The sequence below is a fragment of the Pangasianodon hypophthalmus genome, chromosome 22, assembly GCF_027358585.1.
Source record: "Pangasianodon hypophthalmus isolate fPanHyp1 chromosome 22, fPanHyp1.pri, whole genome shotgun sequence".
NCBI lineage: Eukaryota > Metazoa > Chordata > Actinopteri > Siluriformes > Pangasiidae > Pangasianodon > Pangasianodon hypophthalmus.
In genome coordinates, this window is record NC_069731.1 from 278385 (window position 1) to 297951 (window position 19567).

The window sequence follows — 19567 nt, forward strand, 5'->3', positions numbered from 1 at the left end:
TGAATGTTTAACAGCGTGATGAGCTGCCTCAGCGTCTGAGTCGCGACCTTTCACAGGTCAGACATCGCCGTCTGATCTGCACGGTCTGACTCACAGCCCATCTACACATCGTTCTTTATAACATGTGTTTTTTATCTTGGCGGCTTCCTTCACATGCTCAGATTTTCTACTTTATATAGCTCTGACTTCTACAGACCTTCCTGAACTGAAAAGTTTCTCTTCTGCATGTTTCTTAATCAGAAGTAAAGGTCTAGAATTTCAGATTTCAGGAGTAAAAAGGAAGAAAGTGGCTTTTAAAGATTTCATTCTACCTTTACATTTCTAACCCACTGTACTGATGGAAAACATTACTGATAAATTATGAGGTCAGGACGGGAAACGAGTTCTCACTTTGATTATCAGTATCGTCCACATCCGCCTCTGTCTCATCACCTGGGAGGAGATAATCTCAGATTCATTCACTCTTCCATTTATTCAGCCATCTAACCATTTTAAAACTTTATTGTGTGTACAGAGTGTGTAAGCGCTCCCCTGTGTGTTGATGATGATGATGATGATGATGATGATGGAGCAGGAGCACGGCCCACATTTTCACAGCCGCTGTCTGACTGCTAACTGATTTAAATCCGTTTCACGACAGTGTGGAACTTTCCAAAAACCTGATCCAGTCATCACAGCTTTTACCGCTGTGTTTAAACTGACTCTGAGCTCACAGCAAGGCGAGGTTAGGAAATAACCGAAATAAAACATTTCCACAACATTTTGGTGGAAAATATTTATGTTTTCTTAAAGTGCACTGCAGAAAAATGACAACGTATCTTAGATATAGTCAGATTTATCTAACATTTCCTATGATAATTATTAAACCTGTTTCTAGGCATTTTTACTCCAGCTTGAAAGAGTGAGATAGTGAAAGAGTGAAAGAGCGAGATAGTGAAAGAGTGAGATAGTGAAAGAGTGAGATAGTGAAAGAGCGAGATAGTGAAAGAGTGAGATAGTGAAAGAGTGAGATAGTGAAAGAGTGAGATAGTGTTTTACTGGCAGATCATTATCAGCTTTTATTTCTGGAAATGATCTGCGATAAAGAAAGAAAATTAAAGCTTGAAATGAGTAAAGTGTCAGTAAACAGGTTGAATAATCTTATTATCTTAGATTCATAATAATCTCAGGATAAGAAATGTTAGATATATTAGATAGATTTGCTCCTACTGAAGAGATTTTCACTCTCTAAGCTCTCTTTTTTCAGCGTAGAGATACGTGTGTGGCAGTAAAACTCAGTTTGGCCAGAAGCTCATATTGTGTGACGTTCGGAAGGCGAGGTTTCTGCGCTGCTTCACGTGTTTATTACGAGGTGAAAATAAATGAAGAGGAATCAGTGAAGCAGCTCAGCGTGAAAACTCTGCATGGTGTAAAACCGCACCTGGGATAAGGATCGAGTTCAGTCGTTAGTTTTGCGGTTCCGTCTCGTTCCTCATTCTGACCACGTCCTGTTTAGTGCAAACGGCCACGCTGCTCCCTGCTCCCTACGCTGTAGACTCCTGTGCACTCTGTAGTGCACTAGCACAGGGAGGTGTTCATTCCGACCTGCAGGGATCGAGAAGGTCGAGTTTAAAACCTAGAGCTCATGAATGTCTCACCGTAAAGACTGGAACATTGTCGAGTCTGTGTTCCTCATGTTCCTCTGCTCACTACAGTGGAGAACCACTAGCACTCTGTAGAACACTAGTACGAGTTCACTATGTAGGTCACATAAACACCGTCACAGAAGTCTCAGCTTCACCAGTCCACTGTGGGCGAGTCCCAAACCACACACTCTATATTGCATTGTGTGTGTGTGTGTGTGTGTGTGTGCGTGTGGCTGAGTGGGTGTGTATGTAAATGTATAGACTTCTGCAGAAGTGCTTGAAGAACACTTGACATCATTTAGAAATCTGTGGTTATCCGGTTGTTGTGAAAGTGTCTGAGTGAGAAAAGCTCGGCGAGTTTCTGCACTGTAGCTCCGATGAAGAGCGACAGATCGAATGACTTCATCAGAACACTTTCATCTGAGAGAGAAAATAGAAAAGCAATGCAGGAAATAATCCGAGCAGGTGATTAAAGTTCAAACTCAGCTCTAATCCTGCTCTAACACTCATAGCGCCCTCTCGTGGAGGAGAATATTCTTTATGAAATGCTTCATGCAGAACCTCTTCATGACACTTTTGTCCCTTTATTCAGAACTTTATCACATTTTCCGAACTTTACGGCAGTTTGGTTCTCTCGGTTCTCCGCTAGTGCTGGTTATTGCTTATATTGCATTTATTGCCACATTAGTAATATTTCTTACTTCCTTTTTATGACACTTTCTTGTTTGAGTCATTTTTCAGTTTCTCTCTTACACACTTTTTTGATCTTTGTGTTAATTTTCTGCCTCTTTTGGCAAATTTCTCTCTGTTGTAGCACTTTGTGTAAGTGTGTGTCCATTTTTTTGGCACTTTTTGTTCACTTGTTTACTTTCTTGTAGGACATGTTGCCTTTTTTGACAGTTTATTTATTTATAGTAGGCCTGTGTGTTCTCTTTGGCTCGTTTTGACACTTTCTGAGCATCTCTGACGTCCTGTTGTCACCCTTTTGTGGTCTTTTATCTCTCTTTAGTTCTCTTCAGTTTGTAGCTGCTGAATGTTTTTGCATCATATGTGGGGAATTCCTGTGACACTGCGCTCAGGATCGATGAGTCAGTTTGTTGTTCATCCTCCTGAAGCAGACAAATCTTTAAAAATCTGAAACTGAGTTGTAAGTTTCAAATCCACAGCTATTTATCAGTGTTACAGATGTGGCATCACACACACTAACTTTTGTGTGGAAGACACGTTTTCTACACATTTTAAAGAGCACCACAGAAAGCATGATATGTAGAAGAAGAAGACTCGAAAGAACACATTAATGAAAAAGTGTAGATTTGACGATGTTGGTTGTTTGGGGATGCAGTGTAAGAAAGGAACAGCGTTAGGGATGTGACTGATGCGAAACATGAGAGACACACACGCGTGAACAGATTAAAAGCGGGGAGGAAGTTGATGTTTGTGTGGAGCTGCTCATGTTCCTCTTGAGACACTTGTTAGTCTTCTTGTAGAACGTTTTATTCCTGATCTGATGGTTTTACTCTCACAGTTCCTGATTCTTGTGTGTTATTCCCTTTCTTGGGAACTGTTTCTCGCTGAGTGTGTGATATTTACCGTAAAAACTTGTTAAAAACTAAAGACTGATGCACTCACACACACACACACACACACACACACACAAAATACCCCCTGTGTATGCTGTGACCTTTACTCTGTGTGTGTGTGTGTGTGTGTGTGTGAGACTGTAATCTCCTGATTTATTAATCTAATTACAGTCAGAATGTGATAAGGAGTTTCTCTGCAGACTCACTGCCAGGAATGCACACACACACACACACACACACACGTGCACACACACCAGTGTGTAATGTATTAGTATGCAGTAATAAGCATCGTCATGTTTTTTTTTCTGGTTTATTACTTGTCTCAGTAATAGCATTTGTGTGTGTTCTGGTTAAAATGTTCATGTAAAATGCTAACCTGGAGGCCATTGGCTTTCATTACTTGTTAGCGTCGTTAGCCTCGTAGCTCCAGTGCTAGCATAAAGAAACAAACTTCACACACTGAACACAGAAATGTACATTCTGTACAAATTTAACTCTGGGATTATTCTGGGTTTTTTAATATATTAGATTTTATAATCCTACATTTATGTGTGTGTGTGTGTGTGTGTGGAATGTGGCTGATCTTGCACTCTTTTCCCCCCATGTTGAGACTCAGTGTGTGTGTGTGTGTGTGTGTGTGTGTGTGTGTGTGTGGAATGTGGCTGATCTGAGACTCAGTGTGTGCCCTGTACTGATTTTGTCCTCGTCAGCGAGTAGATGTGATTATTGTCCCGAGCCCACGCTGTGATGGCGAGTATTTAACACCGAGCTGTTCAGGACTCGAGTGTGTGTGTGTGTGTGTGAGTGTGTGTGTTGCGAGCTCCGAGCTGCCACTGCTGAACATGGTACGTTACTGTTAAATTTATTCTGATATAATTTATCTCAGTGATAATCCTCATGAACAGTCCTGATTCCTGGGAGAGTCGTTTTTATTCAGCGTTGTCATGGTGATGTTCCTGACGGTTCTGTCTCATTTCACTCTCATTACGTGGTTGCCTAGCAACACTGGGCCTCGTTTATCAATCTTTTAGTAAAGTTGTGTGTAAATGTTTGCGTGAGCTAAACTGAACTAAAACTTTCCTCTGGATTTACAAAAGCTTCAGAAACGCAGATTTTCTTCGTACTCGTGTGTGTGTGTGTGTGTTGATCAGTGAAAGTGTAAAGTGTGTTCCTGATGCAGCTCATTTGCATGTAGCGACGCTCACAAAACTCCATAAAAGGTAAAGTGCACACAGCTGGGAGCAGGAAACGAGCGATCAGGCTCTGCGCAGACAGAGCGACTCGTCCTCCGCTTACACACCGCCGTTTCTTTATCATAACTGAACGATTAGTTTTATTCGTCTTAATTTATGGGTTTGTGTGTCGACTCACTTTCTCTATATTTTTTATATTCTTTAATTAATGCCAGTAAAATAAAGCGTCTGGTTTTGAGTAAATGTTGTGGATGGAGCTCTGAGTCCCTGAGCGAGTGAACTAGCATGAGGACGTGTTTCTGATCGAGACTCTAAAGCTCTTCTATCAGTCGCTCTGGATAAAAGCGTCTGCTGAACGCTGCAAACGTCATAAACACAAACAGTTTAAACTCCACAGAATATTCCAGAGAGAAAAGTGCAGTAATCCGTCCATCAGGTCGAGGTTTACATCAGTGAGTCTAATTATGAGTAAATTTACACACACTCAGGAGCACGAGTAGGATACGAACGTTTTTCTGAATTTATGGGATTTTCATGAAAAGTATATTTCGTGTGTAAACACTCGTACAAGCAATTTACGAATAAATCCATTCGTATCCTGCTCGATAGATGAAGCTCAGTGTCTCAGTGTTTATCCACATGAGTGTCGAGTGTGTTGTGTGTTCGACCTGTAGAGTCAGAGTGTAGGTTTAAACGCACTGAGTGTGCTACGTAGTGTGCAGGATTCACCGGTGTAGGGAACAGAGTGATGTTTGGAACACAGCCCAGGTTTGAGCTCAGAATCACCTGAACATCATCTCTGTCTCAGATTTTAATGTTTATTGGAGAAAACAGGCTTCTGATGAATAATGAATAATCCTCAGTATGAATAATTAGTTTGATTAATCAGTTAATTTGATGGATTAATTGGTTAATTGGTTAATCGGTTAATCGGTATGTTGCGTGGTGTTATTAAACTCTGGGTGTGAATTCTGTGTTTCTCGGCAGATGGAGTGTGTGTCTGTGTGTGTTGTGGTGTTGATGATGTCAGCAGCGAGAGGTCACTCGTTGAGATTTAACGATCTGACGGACTACGTGAATAAACATCAGGAGGAGTATGTACAGGTAATAACACTGTAATAACACTGTAATAACACTAACAGGCTACAGAGTACTTATTCATTCTCAATATTTTAATTTCATGTCATGATTTCTACTGTACGTGACCGAGACAATCAGGACAGACAGACAGACAGACAGACGGAGAGACAGAGAGACAGAGAGAGAGACAGACAGACAGAGAGACAGAGAGAGAGACAGACAGACGGAGAGACAGAGAGACAGAGAGAGAGACAGACAGACAGACAGACGGAGAGACAGAGAGAGAGACAGAGAGAGTAACAGACAAATAGATAAACAATTGTCTATAGAACTGATCGATAGATAGATAGATAGATAGATAGATAGATATTAGTGCTTGTTGCTTGTTAGTTCTTTACACTTCACAAGGTGTGTGTGTGTGTGTGTGTGTGTGTGTGTTTGAGGCTCTGAGAGACTGGGTGTCTATAGAGAGTGACTCCAGTGATGTCACTAAGAGGGCGGAGCTACAGCGTATGATGGGCGTGGTGGAGGAGAAGCTGCGCGAGATGAAGGGAAACGTGGATGTGATGGACGTCGGCACTCAGACGGTGTGTGTATGTGTGTGTGTGTGTGTGTGAGTGAGTGTGTGTGTGTGAGTGTGTACGAGTGTGTGAGTGTGTGTATGTGTGTGTGTGTGTGTGAGTGAGTGTGTACGAGTGTGTGTGAGTGTGTACGAGTGAGTGTGTGTGTGTGTGTGTGTGTGAGTGTGTGTGAGTGTGTGTGTGTGTGTGTATGAGTGTGTGTGTGTGTGTGTGTGTGTGTGTGTGAGTGTGTGTGAGTGTGTGTGTGTGTGTGAGTGAGTGTGTACGAGTGTGTGTGAGTGTGTACGAGTGAGTGTGTGTGTGTGTGTGTGTGAGTGTGTGTGTGTGAGTGTGTGTGTGTGTGTATGAGTGTGTGTGTGTGTGTGTGAGTGTGTGTGTGTGAGTGTGTACGAGTGAGTGTGTGTGTGTGTGTGTGTGTGTGTGAGTGTGTGTGAGTGTGTGTGTGTGTGAGTGAGTGTGTACGAGTGTGTGTGAGTGTGTACGAGTGAGTGTGTGTGTGTGTGTGAGTGTGTGTGTGTGTGTGTGAGTGTGTGTGTGTGTGTGTATGAGTGTGTGTGTGTGTGTGAGTGTGTGTGTGTGAGTGTGTACGAGTGAGTGTGTGTGTGTGAGTGTGTGTGTGTGAGTGTGTACGAGTGAGTGTGTGTATGAGTGTGTGTGTGTGAGTGTGTGTGTGTGAGTGTGTACGAGTGAGTGTGTGTATGAGTGTGTGTGTGTGTGTGTGTATGAGTGTGTGTGTGTGTGAGTGTGTGTGTGTGTATGAGTGTGTGTGTGTGTGTGTGTGTGTGTGTGAGTGTGTGAGTGTGTATTACTGCTGTATTAACGCGTGTGTTTCTCTCTCCCTCCCGCGGGGCAGCTGGAGGACGGCAGCGTCATTCCGTTACCTAAAGTGGTGACGGCGGCGTTCGGCGAGGATGAGAATAAACACACGGTGTGTGTGTACGGACACGTGGACGTCCAGCCGGCCAGGAGAGAGGACGGCTGGGCCACAGACCCCTACAACCTGACGGAGATTAACGGTTCATTTCACTTTTTAATCTTCGTGTGGTCGCGAGTGACGCGCTTTAACACTTTAACGCCTCGTTCTCATGTTTATGCAGATTATCTCTAACAAACACATCGCTTATCGCACCTTTAACTTCTAAACACAAATCTTTACAAGCGGTCAGCAGTCTAATCTCACAGTTTAGGATTTACACACGTTGTGGTTGTGTGTCGATGCCTGAGCCCTGCCTGAGCCGTGTGTGTTACAGACGTGTTATAAACATGTTATTAACATTAATATTTCCCCTGCAGGAAACCTGTACGGCAGAGGAGCCTCGGATAATAAAGCTCCGGTTCTGGCCTGGATTCATGCAGTGGAGGCGTATAAAGCTCTGGACATGGTGAGCATTAGCACACACACACACACACACACACATACACACACACACACAACTAACACACTCACACACACATATACACACACACACACACAGACACACAACTAACACACTCACACACACACACACACACAAACACACTAACAGACACACACACACATATTCTGTCTTATTATTATTATTGTCATTATTGTTATTATTGTTATAGTCGTTGTTGTTATTGTTGTTGTTATAGTTGTTGTTGTTGTCATTGTTGTTGTTGTTATAGTTGTTGTTGTTGTTGTCGTGGCCAGGAGCTGCCGGTGAACGTGAAGTTCCTGATTGAGGGGATGGAGGAGACGGGTTCTAACGGTCTGGACGTCCTGGTGGCGGCTCAGAGAGACGCGTTTTTCTCTGATGTGGATTATATCGTTATCTCTGACTGCGGCTGGCAGAGCGCTCGTCCTGCTCTCACCTACGGCACGCGGGGAAACGCCTACTTCTACGCTCAGGTGTCAACAAATTCACTGATTTCACTCATCTACTGTAGGATCTATTTACAGCTTCTACATTAATCATACATTCCTCCTACAGGAAGTGCTGTGTACTGCAGATAAAACTTATTTTAAATGATAAATAATCTGTTTTATAGTATTTTTAAAATAATGTACTGCAGATAAAACTTCATCATCACAACATCATCATTCACGAAGTGACACCAGGCTTTCTGCAGATTCTGAACGAAGGCCACGTATCGATCAGAGGAGATTAAATCACATCGTATCGTAGCAGATTCAGTGATTTCATCAAACAGCGAACGCGTGTGTTAGGAATCAAAATCACACCGTGTTAAAGCCTGAGGTTCACACTGCTGCTGCTGCTGCTGCTGCTGCTGCTGGTGATGATGATGAAGATGATGATGAAGATGATGATGAAGAAGATGATGAAGATGATGATGATGATGATGATGATGATGATGATGATGATGAGGTTTTAGAGCATAACTTATATCATGAAAAGTATAGAGACAAGGTCCAATATTACCTTTCCTTTCTTGTATCTATACTGCAGGAGAAGGAGTTTTTACTCGTCAGTGCACGAGGCTAGAAGCCCATAAACCAGTACAACTTTATTCAAACACACAAAATACAAAAATATGAAAAAATCCTTTAAATTCCGGAAGCCTGTTTTCTTACGCACCTGATAAATAAGCCTTCAGTTTCATTTCAACCATCAGTTTCATTTCTGATGTCTTGTAACACAATTTTCAAGCCTAACAGTCAGACAGGAAGAAAACTGTTTCTCTTTTTAAATAAGTGGAAGAGGCTAATAGAGAAACAGAACAGGAATAAAAACATCAGAATAAACACACACACACACACACACATAGAAATAAATACCGATAAATGTCAGTATTGCTTTATTAACAAAATACAAAACAACACTTTCAACTCTTTCAAATCAGTAACCAAACAGTAAAGAAATAATGCATGTATAAATCGCCTAGCGTACTGAAATATCTCCGACAAAAAGCATCACATGACTGAAAGTGACCTGGTTTAGTGTGTAAAAGGTGTGTGTTATGTCGTGTCGTGTTGTGCTGTATTGTGTCGTGTTATGTTGTGTTATGTTGTGTTATGTTGTGTCGTGTTGTGTTATGTTGTGTCGTTTCGTGTCGTGTCGTGTTATGTTGTGTCGTTTCGTGTTGTGTCATGTTGTGTTGTGCTGTGTTGTGTCGTGTAATGTTGTGTTGTGTCATGTTGTGTTATGTTGTGTTGTGTCGTGTCGTGTCGTGTTGTGTTGTGTTATGTTGTGTTGTGTTGTGTTGTGTTGTTCAGGTGGAGGGACCGAAGCAGGATTTACACTCCGGAGTGGACGGAGGAGCCGTGATCGAACCCATGACCGACCTGATCGCAATTCTAGGTGCTTCCTGAATTTTACTTACAAACCAGACCTGCTTTAATTATTGTTCTGTTCAAGAGCTCATCATGTGCCGTGTGAATGATATGAGCACACACACACACACACACACGGGGCAGTGTGAGTAACAGGTGTGACTGTAACGTGTAATGTGTAACAGATTTAGTGTAATGGTGAATTTTCCGTCTCAGACACGCTGATCAGTGCGAGCGGTGAGATCCTGATCCCCGGCGTTACAGACGCAGTCGCGAACTTCACCGAGGAGGAGAGGAAGATATACGAGGAGGTCGATTTCGACATGGAGACTTACAGGAGAACGATCGGTGTTGAGCGACTCATGTACGACAATAAGGTCAGAATAAGCTGTTTCGCTAGCGTATTACCTGCCCTTCTGTGGTATTGATGTTTCTCGGAGACTGTTGATGTTGTTTGAAAGCTGCTGAAGAGTTCTGATTAACGGCTATAACACGGCGCATGTTGGTCTTTCTGATCTGGAGCTGTCAGGCTTTCGGTCACTTCAGAAGTGCAGATGAGGTTTGTAACGCTGCAGACTGTACACGAAGGAACGTGATCACATGACCAGTGCGCTCTCTCTATCATTTAACTCTATGTTACACACACATTCTCTGCTCCTGACGGTCAATTACACTGCAGAAGATAAATTATTGGCCTATTTGTATTGCATTTGCATTGACTCCACCCGCTAATTTACATATGCACATAAAACAGACAAAATGTGTTATTTTGCTCATGAGAAAGACACACAAACCTTTAAAACATCAGGATGTGATTGTGTAAATCAGCGAGGAAGTTTCGTTAATGTGGAGAAAACATTCCACTGCGTTACTGTGAGTTAATCAGTGTGTGATCTCGTCATCACTCAGGTCGACCTTCTGGCTCATCTGTGGCGTTTCCCCACCGTGTCCATCCACGGCATCGAGGGAGCTTTCTCCGGCCACGGAACAAAAACCGTCATCCCCGCTAAAGTCACGGCCAAGTTCTCCATCCGCCAGGTTCCCAACATGGAGCCTGCAGTCGTGGAGAAACAGGTAGCAGAATGAAAGCGTCGCATTTTCACTGCATTAGACCTGATACTTCAGAAATGATTCGCTAAAGTAAAGCAGTGCTAAGTAAACTCTTTTCCACACCAACACTGCGTCTCTCTGTCTCAGGTAACTGATCACCTGCACGCTGTGTTTGAGCAGAGGAAGAGTCCCAATAAGCTCAAGGTGAAGATGGTTATCGGAGCGAAGCCGTGGTTAGCCGACATCAAACATGCGCTGTACGAGGCTGGGAAGAGAGCAGTGAAGAGAGGTCAGCATCACGTCATCATCATGTCATCACGTCATTACGTCATCACATCACGTCATCACGTCATCATCATAATCATCACGTCATCACATCACGTCATCACATCATCACATCGTCATCATAATCATCACGTCATTACGTCATCACATCACGTCATCACATCATCATCATATCATCATCATAATCATCACATCATAACATCATTACATCATCATATCATCGTGTCATCACGTCATCATCACATCGTCATCACGTCATCACGTTATCATTATGTCATCACATCATCATATCATCATGTCATTACGACATCACATCCCATAATCACATCATCATGTCATCACATGAACAGTGAACAGTGGATCTTCATCATGCTGAAGTGTGTGAGTAGTGATGACATAATGACGTGATGATGTGATGACATCACTTCATGATCCGCTGTTCATTTCGACTCTAATGTAACTCTAATGTCTAACTGATACTTGCTGTGACAGTGAAGTGTTCTCAGAGGAAGCAGTGACTCATCACTAGTACTGATCACTGACACTAACGGAATGTCCTGCTGCAGTGTTTGGAGTGGAGCCGGAGCTGATCCGAGAGGGAGGGACAATTCCCATCGCTCGCACTTTCCAGGACGTGACGGAGAAAGACATCATCATGCTGCCCATCGGAGGCTTCGACGACGGCCTGCACTCTCAGAACGAGAAAATCAGCAGGTCAGAAACTCAGCAGTCAGTACACACAAAATATCAGCAGTCAGTACACACAGAGACTCAGCAGTCAGTACACACAGAATATCAGCAGTCAGTACACACAGAAACTCAGCAGTCAGTACACACAGAAACTCAGCAGGTCAGAAACTCAGCAGTCAGTACACACAGAATATCAGCAGTCAGTACACACAGAAACTCAGCAGTCAGTACACACAGAATATCAGCAGTCAGTACACACAGAAACTCAGCAGTCAGTACACACAGAAACTCAGCAGTCAGTACACACAGAAACTCAGCAGGTCAGAAACTCAGCAGTCAGTACACACAGAAACTCAGCAGGTCAGAAACTCAGCAGTCAGTACACACAGAATATAAGCAGTCAGTACACACAGAAACTCAGCAGTCAGTACACACAGAATATCAGCAGTCAGTACACACAGAATATAAGCAGTCAGTACACACAGAGACTCAGCAGTCAGTACACACAGAATATCAGCAGTCAGTACACACAGAAACTCAGCAGTCAGTACACACAGAAACTCAGCAGGTCAGAAACTCAGCAGTCAGTACACACAGAATATCAGCAGTCAGTACACACAGAAACTCAGCAGTCAGTACACACAGAATATCAGCAGTCAGTACACACAGAATATAAGCAGTCAGTACACACAGAAACTCAGCAGTCAGTACACACAGAATATCAGCAGTCAGTACACACAGAAACTCAGCAGTCAGTACACACAGAATATCAGCAGTCAGTACACACAGAAACTCAGCAGTCAGTACACACAGAAACTCAGCAGTCAGTACACACAGAATATCAGCAGTCAGTACACACAGAAAATCAGCAGGTCAGAAACTCAGCAGGTCAGTACACACAGGACAGAAACTCAGCAGTCAGTACACACAGAATATCAGCAGTCAGTACACACAGAATATCAGCAGTCAGTACACACAGAAACTCAGCAGTCAGTACACACAGGACAGAAAGTCAGCAGTCGGTACACACCTGTGGTATTTAGTAGTGTTCAGGATGGGTGGAGTTCGGGGTGTGAATGAGAGAAGGTGGTGTTTCTACATGGCTATTATAAACTGATGGTTCGGAGTGATTCCTCAGATGATTATCATACAGAGATCTGATTGTGTTTTATGTGTTTTATAGGTATAACTACATCGAGGGAACGAAGCTGTTCATCGCTTACCTGCACGAGGTTTCTCACATTAAGAAGGACTGATCACGTCTACACGCTGTCCTGTGATGAGTTCCTCAATCAATCACACAATCAGTGTTACTGATGCTATCACTTTCTGTCTGTGCATTTCATTTCCTAATGCTCTCTCTCTCTCTCTCTCTCTCTCTCTCTCTCTCTCCCTGTGCGTCATGACAATATTCAGAGCTGAAATAAAGTACATTATTAGCCTACAGAGCAGAAAACACGTGCTGGAGAGTCTTTGCAAGCATTATGTTTTACAGATATATCAATAAAATCACAGTTTCAGATTATATTAGAATAACAACTGACCTTTATTTTAAGTTTAATTTTTTTATTGTTCTTACTGTGTGTATTCCTTTCCAGAAATATGACAAATGAACAATTTAAAACCGTGAGACTTTTATTGTGTAGTTTTCAGAACAGACGTGTGATTTGAAGGTTGCCAGGTTGCATCATTAAAAACAAGACTTCATCTTATATAAGAATTCCTCTATGCAGTAAAATGCAACATCTGTAATATTCTGTAATATCACAAGACACATGATTTATCTCAGACAAATACAAAACATACAAACACTTTAAATGTTTTTCTCCCCACTCATATGTACTGCACTATATGTTGTTATTTTTTTTTAAGTGCACTTTATATTATATAATAGAATACCTTTTGCACCCCAGGTGGGTCACTGTAGCCCTACAGGAAGTTATTTAGATTATAAGTGCACTATTTATTTTCATCCTAAAGCTATACGTCCAGCTGGAAGCCATTTTAGTTGCCTGTTTTCTGTCTAAAGAAATAATAACGATTGCTATGTAGTGAACTATATATTCTATGTAAGGATGTAGTATATATATATATATATATAGAACTATATAACTATAATCGCTTTAAGGATTTTCTAAATCGATCTCTACGCCACCCTGTGCAGTGCACTATAGGTCAGTTCTGTACTCTATACAGTATTGCACTTTAAAGGGATTGAAGCTAGGGCTGGTTTATTTGATCTAGTGCACTTCCTACGCAACAGGGAGCTGTTCGTCTTACACCCGCTGATCTGTAGGTACAAAACCCACGTGGAGTCGCAGGAGATTTTCACCAGCAGGTTTTAATAATGTTATTTATAAACCTGACCGTCTCCATCACGCCGTCGTCTCCATCACGCCGTCATCTCTATCATACTGTCGTCTCCATCACGCCGTCGTCTCCATCATGCTGTCGTGTTCATCACGCCGTCGTCTCCATCACGCCGTCGTCTCCATCACGCCGTCGTCTCCATCACGCCGTCATCTCTATCATACTGTCGTCTCCATCACGCTGTCGTGTTCATCACGCCGTCGTCTCCATCATGCTGTCGTGTTCATCACGCCGTCGTCTCCATCACGCCGTCGTCTCCATCACGCCGTCATCTCTATCATACTGTCGTCTCCATCATACTGTCGTCTCCATCATACTGTCGTCTCCATCACGCCGTCGTGTTCATCACGCCGTCGTCTCCATCACGCCGTCGTCTCCATCACGCCGTCGTGTCCATCACGCCGTCGTGTCCATCACGCCGTCGTCTCCATCACGCCGTCGTCTCCATCACGCCGTCGTGTTCATCACGCCGTCATCTCCATCACGCTGTCGTCTCCATCATGCTGTCGTCTCCATCACAGTGGCCTTTACACCGGACACTAACACCACGCAGCAGATACATGAGTGAAGAGATATGAATGCTCCACACCCGATGCACATGGACCACGATGCTCTTGGTGTAAGAAGGGCTCTACACTCATCAAAATATGACGTGAAATCCAATAAGTGACCCGGAGAAACCCATGAACACAAACACTCATTTGTGGCAGCATTTAATTTGGAGACGTAGAGTTCAGTGCGCTCGTGTGCAACAGAACAAGCTGAGATGATCTTCACTTTCAGCAACATCCCCTGACTTCCGTACACTGCAGTGTGACGCACAAGCCCAGTCCTGTCTTTACATCACACTGTGAGTGCAGAGCTCCAGCAGTTACACACACACACACACACACACACACAGATTCTGCTGTCTGGATTGAGGTCTGGATTGAGGTTGGAAGTTCATTCCATCACTGATGGACGGTCAGTTTGAAGGTTGTGGAGAGGGAGCTCACGTGTCTCTGAGCAGGAGCTACAGTACCAGGCGTCGCTCGTTAACTGATCGCAGGTTGCAGGAGGAACATAAACCTCGAGCAGGGTGTTGAGGTAAGGAATGCTGATCCAGACGAGGTCCTGTACGTGAGCATGTGACGCGTCGGCCGCAGGAGCGAGACGAAGAGGAGAGTGACGTGTGTAATTTTGCACTGGATGAAAACAAGGTAGAATGTAGAACAATATAAAGTGAAACAGGTTTATATGTGAATATATGCACATTTATAGACTTGATGTTGAATTCAAATGTATTTATTAATCAATTTCAAGTCAAAAATCATCTAGAGAGAATTTTAGGCGCTTGTGTAGGATCGCTGGCCAAAGAAAACGTCGAGAACCGCCGCTCTAACGCTAACTCTCAGCATGAAGTACCAGCTCCTGCACCACACTGCACTGCGTTATACACTCAGTTCTTTCAGCTTTAGTTCTTTACTTTACATATAATTCCGCTCTATAGGGTGTAAACATTCCCCCCTGCGCCCTAACTAGTGCACTAGGTGTGTAATAGGGAGTGGTTTTGGTTACAGCCGGGGATTTTTGTGTGAGGTGATCTGGCAACCCGAGTCAAAATGAACCCAGGACACTATCTTGTTTAGCTTTCTGATTAGCTTAGCTTAGCCTGTGCGTTTTAAATAGTCTAATCAGCTGATCTGAGCACTGTGCGAGGATAAATACTGGAGTAGAATAAATATTTAATACGTTCAGTTTGTTTAAAGTGAATTGTAAGTGTTAGCACATCGGCTCACAGGCTAACAACATACGCAACTCAAGCACAGCATTAACAGGTACGCTAATGCTAATGCTAATGCTAACTACGCAGCTAAGTGTGTTAACGCTGCAGGATTAATAAGTATAAATGAATATTTTCTGATGAGGAAAGAAAATAAATGTCGTGTCTGTGTGAAGTCAGTTAGAGGAACAGGGTGCGGTTACAGCAGGAAAGAGGCGAGTTACACAGTTAGCAAACTGACACTATGCTAAGCTATTTGTTTGCTAATTCCTGAGCCTGAGGTGATAACTTTAATGACCTGAGTGTTAAACTCTTCACTTAGTAATTTAACATCAGGAAGGTTTATAACGCTGAAATGTCGCAGTGTGGAGTGTTAATAAGCTCTCACACAGCTAGTGCAGAGAGTTTAGTGCTGAAACTTCTTCATGTGAATAATAAAAGTGTTTCTCAGATATAAACATTTAATAAACATTTAACCTTCATTTTATCTGCATGATGATATTAAATCTAGACTTTTCCCTCTAATCTTCATCATTTTTTGAAAATAATCTACTTATATCCTAATATTAGACAAATACAAAACAGAGAATGTAATAGCATTCAGTGTGTTTGTGTACGCATCACTTCCTGTCATTTTCCTGTCACTTCCTGTGTTTATTCTGTTACACTTGTTGTGCGCTCAGGCTCCTGATGACCTCTGACCCCTGCGTTCTCCGGTGTGAGGCCATGATCAGTGTTACGCTGTGAAGCCATGAGTCAGAGGAACATCGCTGCCGACTTACTGAACAGACAAATCCGGGTCAGAACACACACACACACACCTACACACACACACACACCTACACACACACACACCTATACACACACACACACCTACACACACACACACCTACACACACACACCTATACACACACACACACACACACACACCTACACACACACACACACCTACACACACACCTACACACACACACACACACACACCTATACACACACACCTACACACACACCTATACACACACCTATACACACACCTACACCTACACACACCTACACACACACACACCTACACACACACACCTATACACACACCTATACACACACCTACACCTACACACACACACCTACACACACACCTATACACACACACCTACACACACACACACACACCTACACACACACCTACACACACACACACACACACACCTACACACACACCTATACACACACACACACCTACACACACACCTATACACACACACACACCCCTACACACACACACAAACACACACCAATACACACACCTACACCTACACACACACACACCTATACACACACACCCACACCTACACACACCTACACACACACACACAAACACACACCTATACACACACACCCACACCTATACACACACACAAACACACACCTATACACACACACACACCTACACACACACACAAACACACACACACACCTACACACACACAAACACACACCTATACACACACACACACACCTACACACACACCTAAACACACACCTATACACACACACACCTACACACACACAAACACACACCTATACACACACACACACCTACACACACACAAACACACACCTACACACACCTACACACACACACACACACACCTACACACACACAAACACACACCTATACACACACACACACCTACACACACACACACACACACACACCTACACACACAAACACACACCTACACACACACACAAACACACACCTATTCACACACACACACCTACACACACAAACACACACCTATACACACACACACACCTATACACACACCTACACACACACCTACACACACACACACACACATACACCTATACACACACACACACCTACACACACAAACACACACCTATACACACACACACAAACACACACCTATACACACACACACACCTATACACACACACAAACACACACCTATACACACACACACACACACACACACACACCTACACACACACAAACACACACCTATACACACTCACACATCTACACACACACACCTACACACACACCTATACACACCTATACACACACCTACACACCCACACCTACACACACCTATACACACACACACACACACACCGACACACACCTATACACACACACACCCACACCTACACATACCTATACACACACACACCCACACCTACACATACCTATACACACACCTACACCTACACACACACACCTACACACACACCTATACACACACACCTACACACACACACACACCTACACACACACCTACACACACACACACACACCTACACACACACCTATACACACACACACACCTACACACACACCTATACACACACACACACCTACACACACACCTATACACACACACACACACCTACACACACACACACACCTACACACACACCTATACACACACACACACCTACACACACACCTATACACACACACACACACCTACACACACACACACACCCCTACACACACACACAAACACACACCAATACACACACCTACACCTACACACACACACACCTATACACACACACCCACACCTACACACACCTACACACACACACACAAACACACACCTATACACACACACCCACACCTATACACACACACAAACACACACCTATACACACACACACACCTACACACACACACAAACACACACACACACCTACACACACACAAACACACACCTATACACACACACACACACCTACACACACACCTAAACACACACCTATACACACACACACACACCTACACACACCTACACACACACACACACACCTACACACACACAAACACACACCTATACACACACACACACCTATACACACACACACCCACACACCGACACACACCTATACACACACACACCCACACCTACACATACCTATACACACACACACCCACACCTACACATACCTATACACATACACCTACACACACACACCTACACACACACACACCTATACACACACACACACACACACACACACACACCTACACACACCTATACACACACAAACACACACCTACACACACACACCTACACACACCAATACACACACACCTACACACACACACACACCTACACACACCTATACACACACACACCTATACACACAAACCTACCTACACACACCTACACACACACACACACACCTACACACACACACACAGAGAGCTCACGGCTCACTCTGTAGAGTGTGAAATATCCCCTCTGTAGTGTACTACATGTAATAGGGAATAAAGTGTGTGTGTGTGTGTGTGTGTGTGCAGGAGAACAGGGCTCTGAGTTTTCAGAGACACTACCATGTGACTGACCCGCTTATAAAGCGACTCGGCCTGGAGGCGGAGCTACAGGTGAGCATCATCACACAATCTGTGTGTGTGTCAATGCGTGTGTGTTAATGCGTGTGTGTGTGTGTTAATGCGTGTATGTGTTAATGCGTGTGTGTGTTAATGCGTGTGTGTGTGTGTGTGTGTGTTAATGCGTGTGTGTGTGTTAATGCGTGTGTGTAGGTGTGTGTGTGTGTGTTAATGCGTGTGTGTGTGTGTGTTAATGCGTGTGTGTGTGTTAATGCGTGTGTGTGTGTTAATGCGTGTGTGTGTGTTAATGCGTGTGTGTGTGTGTTAATGCGTGTGTGTAGGTGTGTGTGTGTGTGTTAATGCGCGTGTGTGTGTGTTAATGCGCGTGTGTGTGTTAATGCGTGTGTGTGTGTGTGTTAATGCGTGTGTGTGTGTGTTAATGCGTGTGTGTGTGTTAATGCGTGTGTAGGTGTGTGTGTGTGTGTTAATGCGTGTGTGTAGGTGTGTGTGTGTTAATGCGTGTGTGTGTGTGTGTTAATGCGTGTGTGTGTGTTAACGCGCGCGCGTGTGTGTGTTAATGCGCGTGTGTGTAGGTGTGTGTGTGTGTGTGTTAATGCGTGTGTGTAGGTGTGTGTGTGTTAATGCGTGTGTGTAGGTGTGTGTGTGTGTGTGTTAATGCGTGTGTGTAGGTGTGTGTGTGTGTTCTTGTCCCACACTCAGTGTTTCTCTGTGTGTG

General features: G+C 43.6%; 3 protein-coding genes across 3 annotated transcripts in view; all 3 read left to right on the forward strand.

Moving 5' to 3' along the window:
- The first annotated feature begins 3902 nt into the window (after positions 1-3902).
- On the forward strand, positions 3903-13148 carry cndp1 (carnosine dipeptidase 1). Its single transcript, XM_034297886.2, has 12 exons — positions 3903-4050; positions 5386-5502; positions 5922-6065; positions 6913-7075; positions 7353-7441; positions 7732-7929; positions 9256-9340; positions 9529-9689; positions 10222-10386; positions 10510-10651; positions 11214-11361; positions 12521-13148. The coding sequence occupies exons 1-12, from the start codon at positions 4048-4050 to the stop codon at positions 12591-12593; spliced, it is 1488 nt and encodes a 495-aa protein (XP_034153777.2). The 5' UTR covers positions 3903-4047; the 3' UTR covers positions 12594-13148.
- Positions 13149-13684: 536 nt separating this feature from the next.
- Positions 13685-14275, forward strand: LOC128317184 (delta-actitoxin-Amc1a-like). The gene has a single exon (XM_053227818.1). The coding sequence runs from the start codon at positions 13685-13687 to the stop codon at positions 14273-14275; it is 591 nt and encodes a 196-aa protein (XP_053083793.1).
- A 1023-nt stretch (positions 14276-15298) lies between these two features.
- The window catches only part of wdtc1 (WD and tetratricopeptide repeats 1), a 16044-nt gene continuing 11775 nt past the window's right edge, over positions 15299-19567 (forward strand). Inside the window, 3 exon segments of the mRNA XM_053228133.1 lie at positions 15299-15524; positions 16153-16268; positions 18802-18885. Of these exon segments, the coding sequence (XP_053084108.1) occupies positions 16221-16268; positions 18802-18885 (132 nt within the window). The 5' untranslated portion in view covers positions 15299-15524; positions 16153-16220.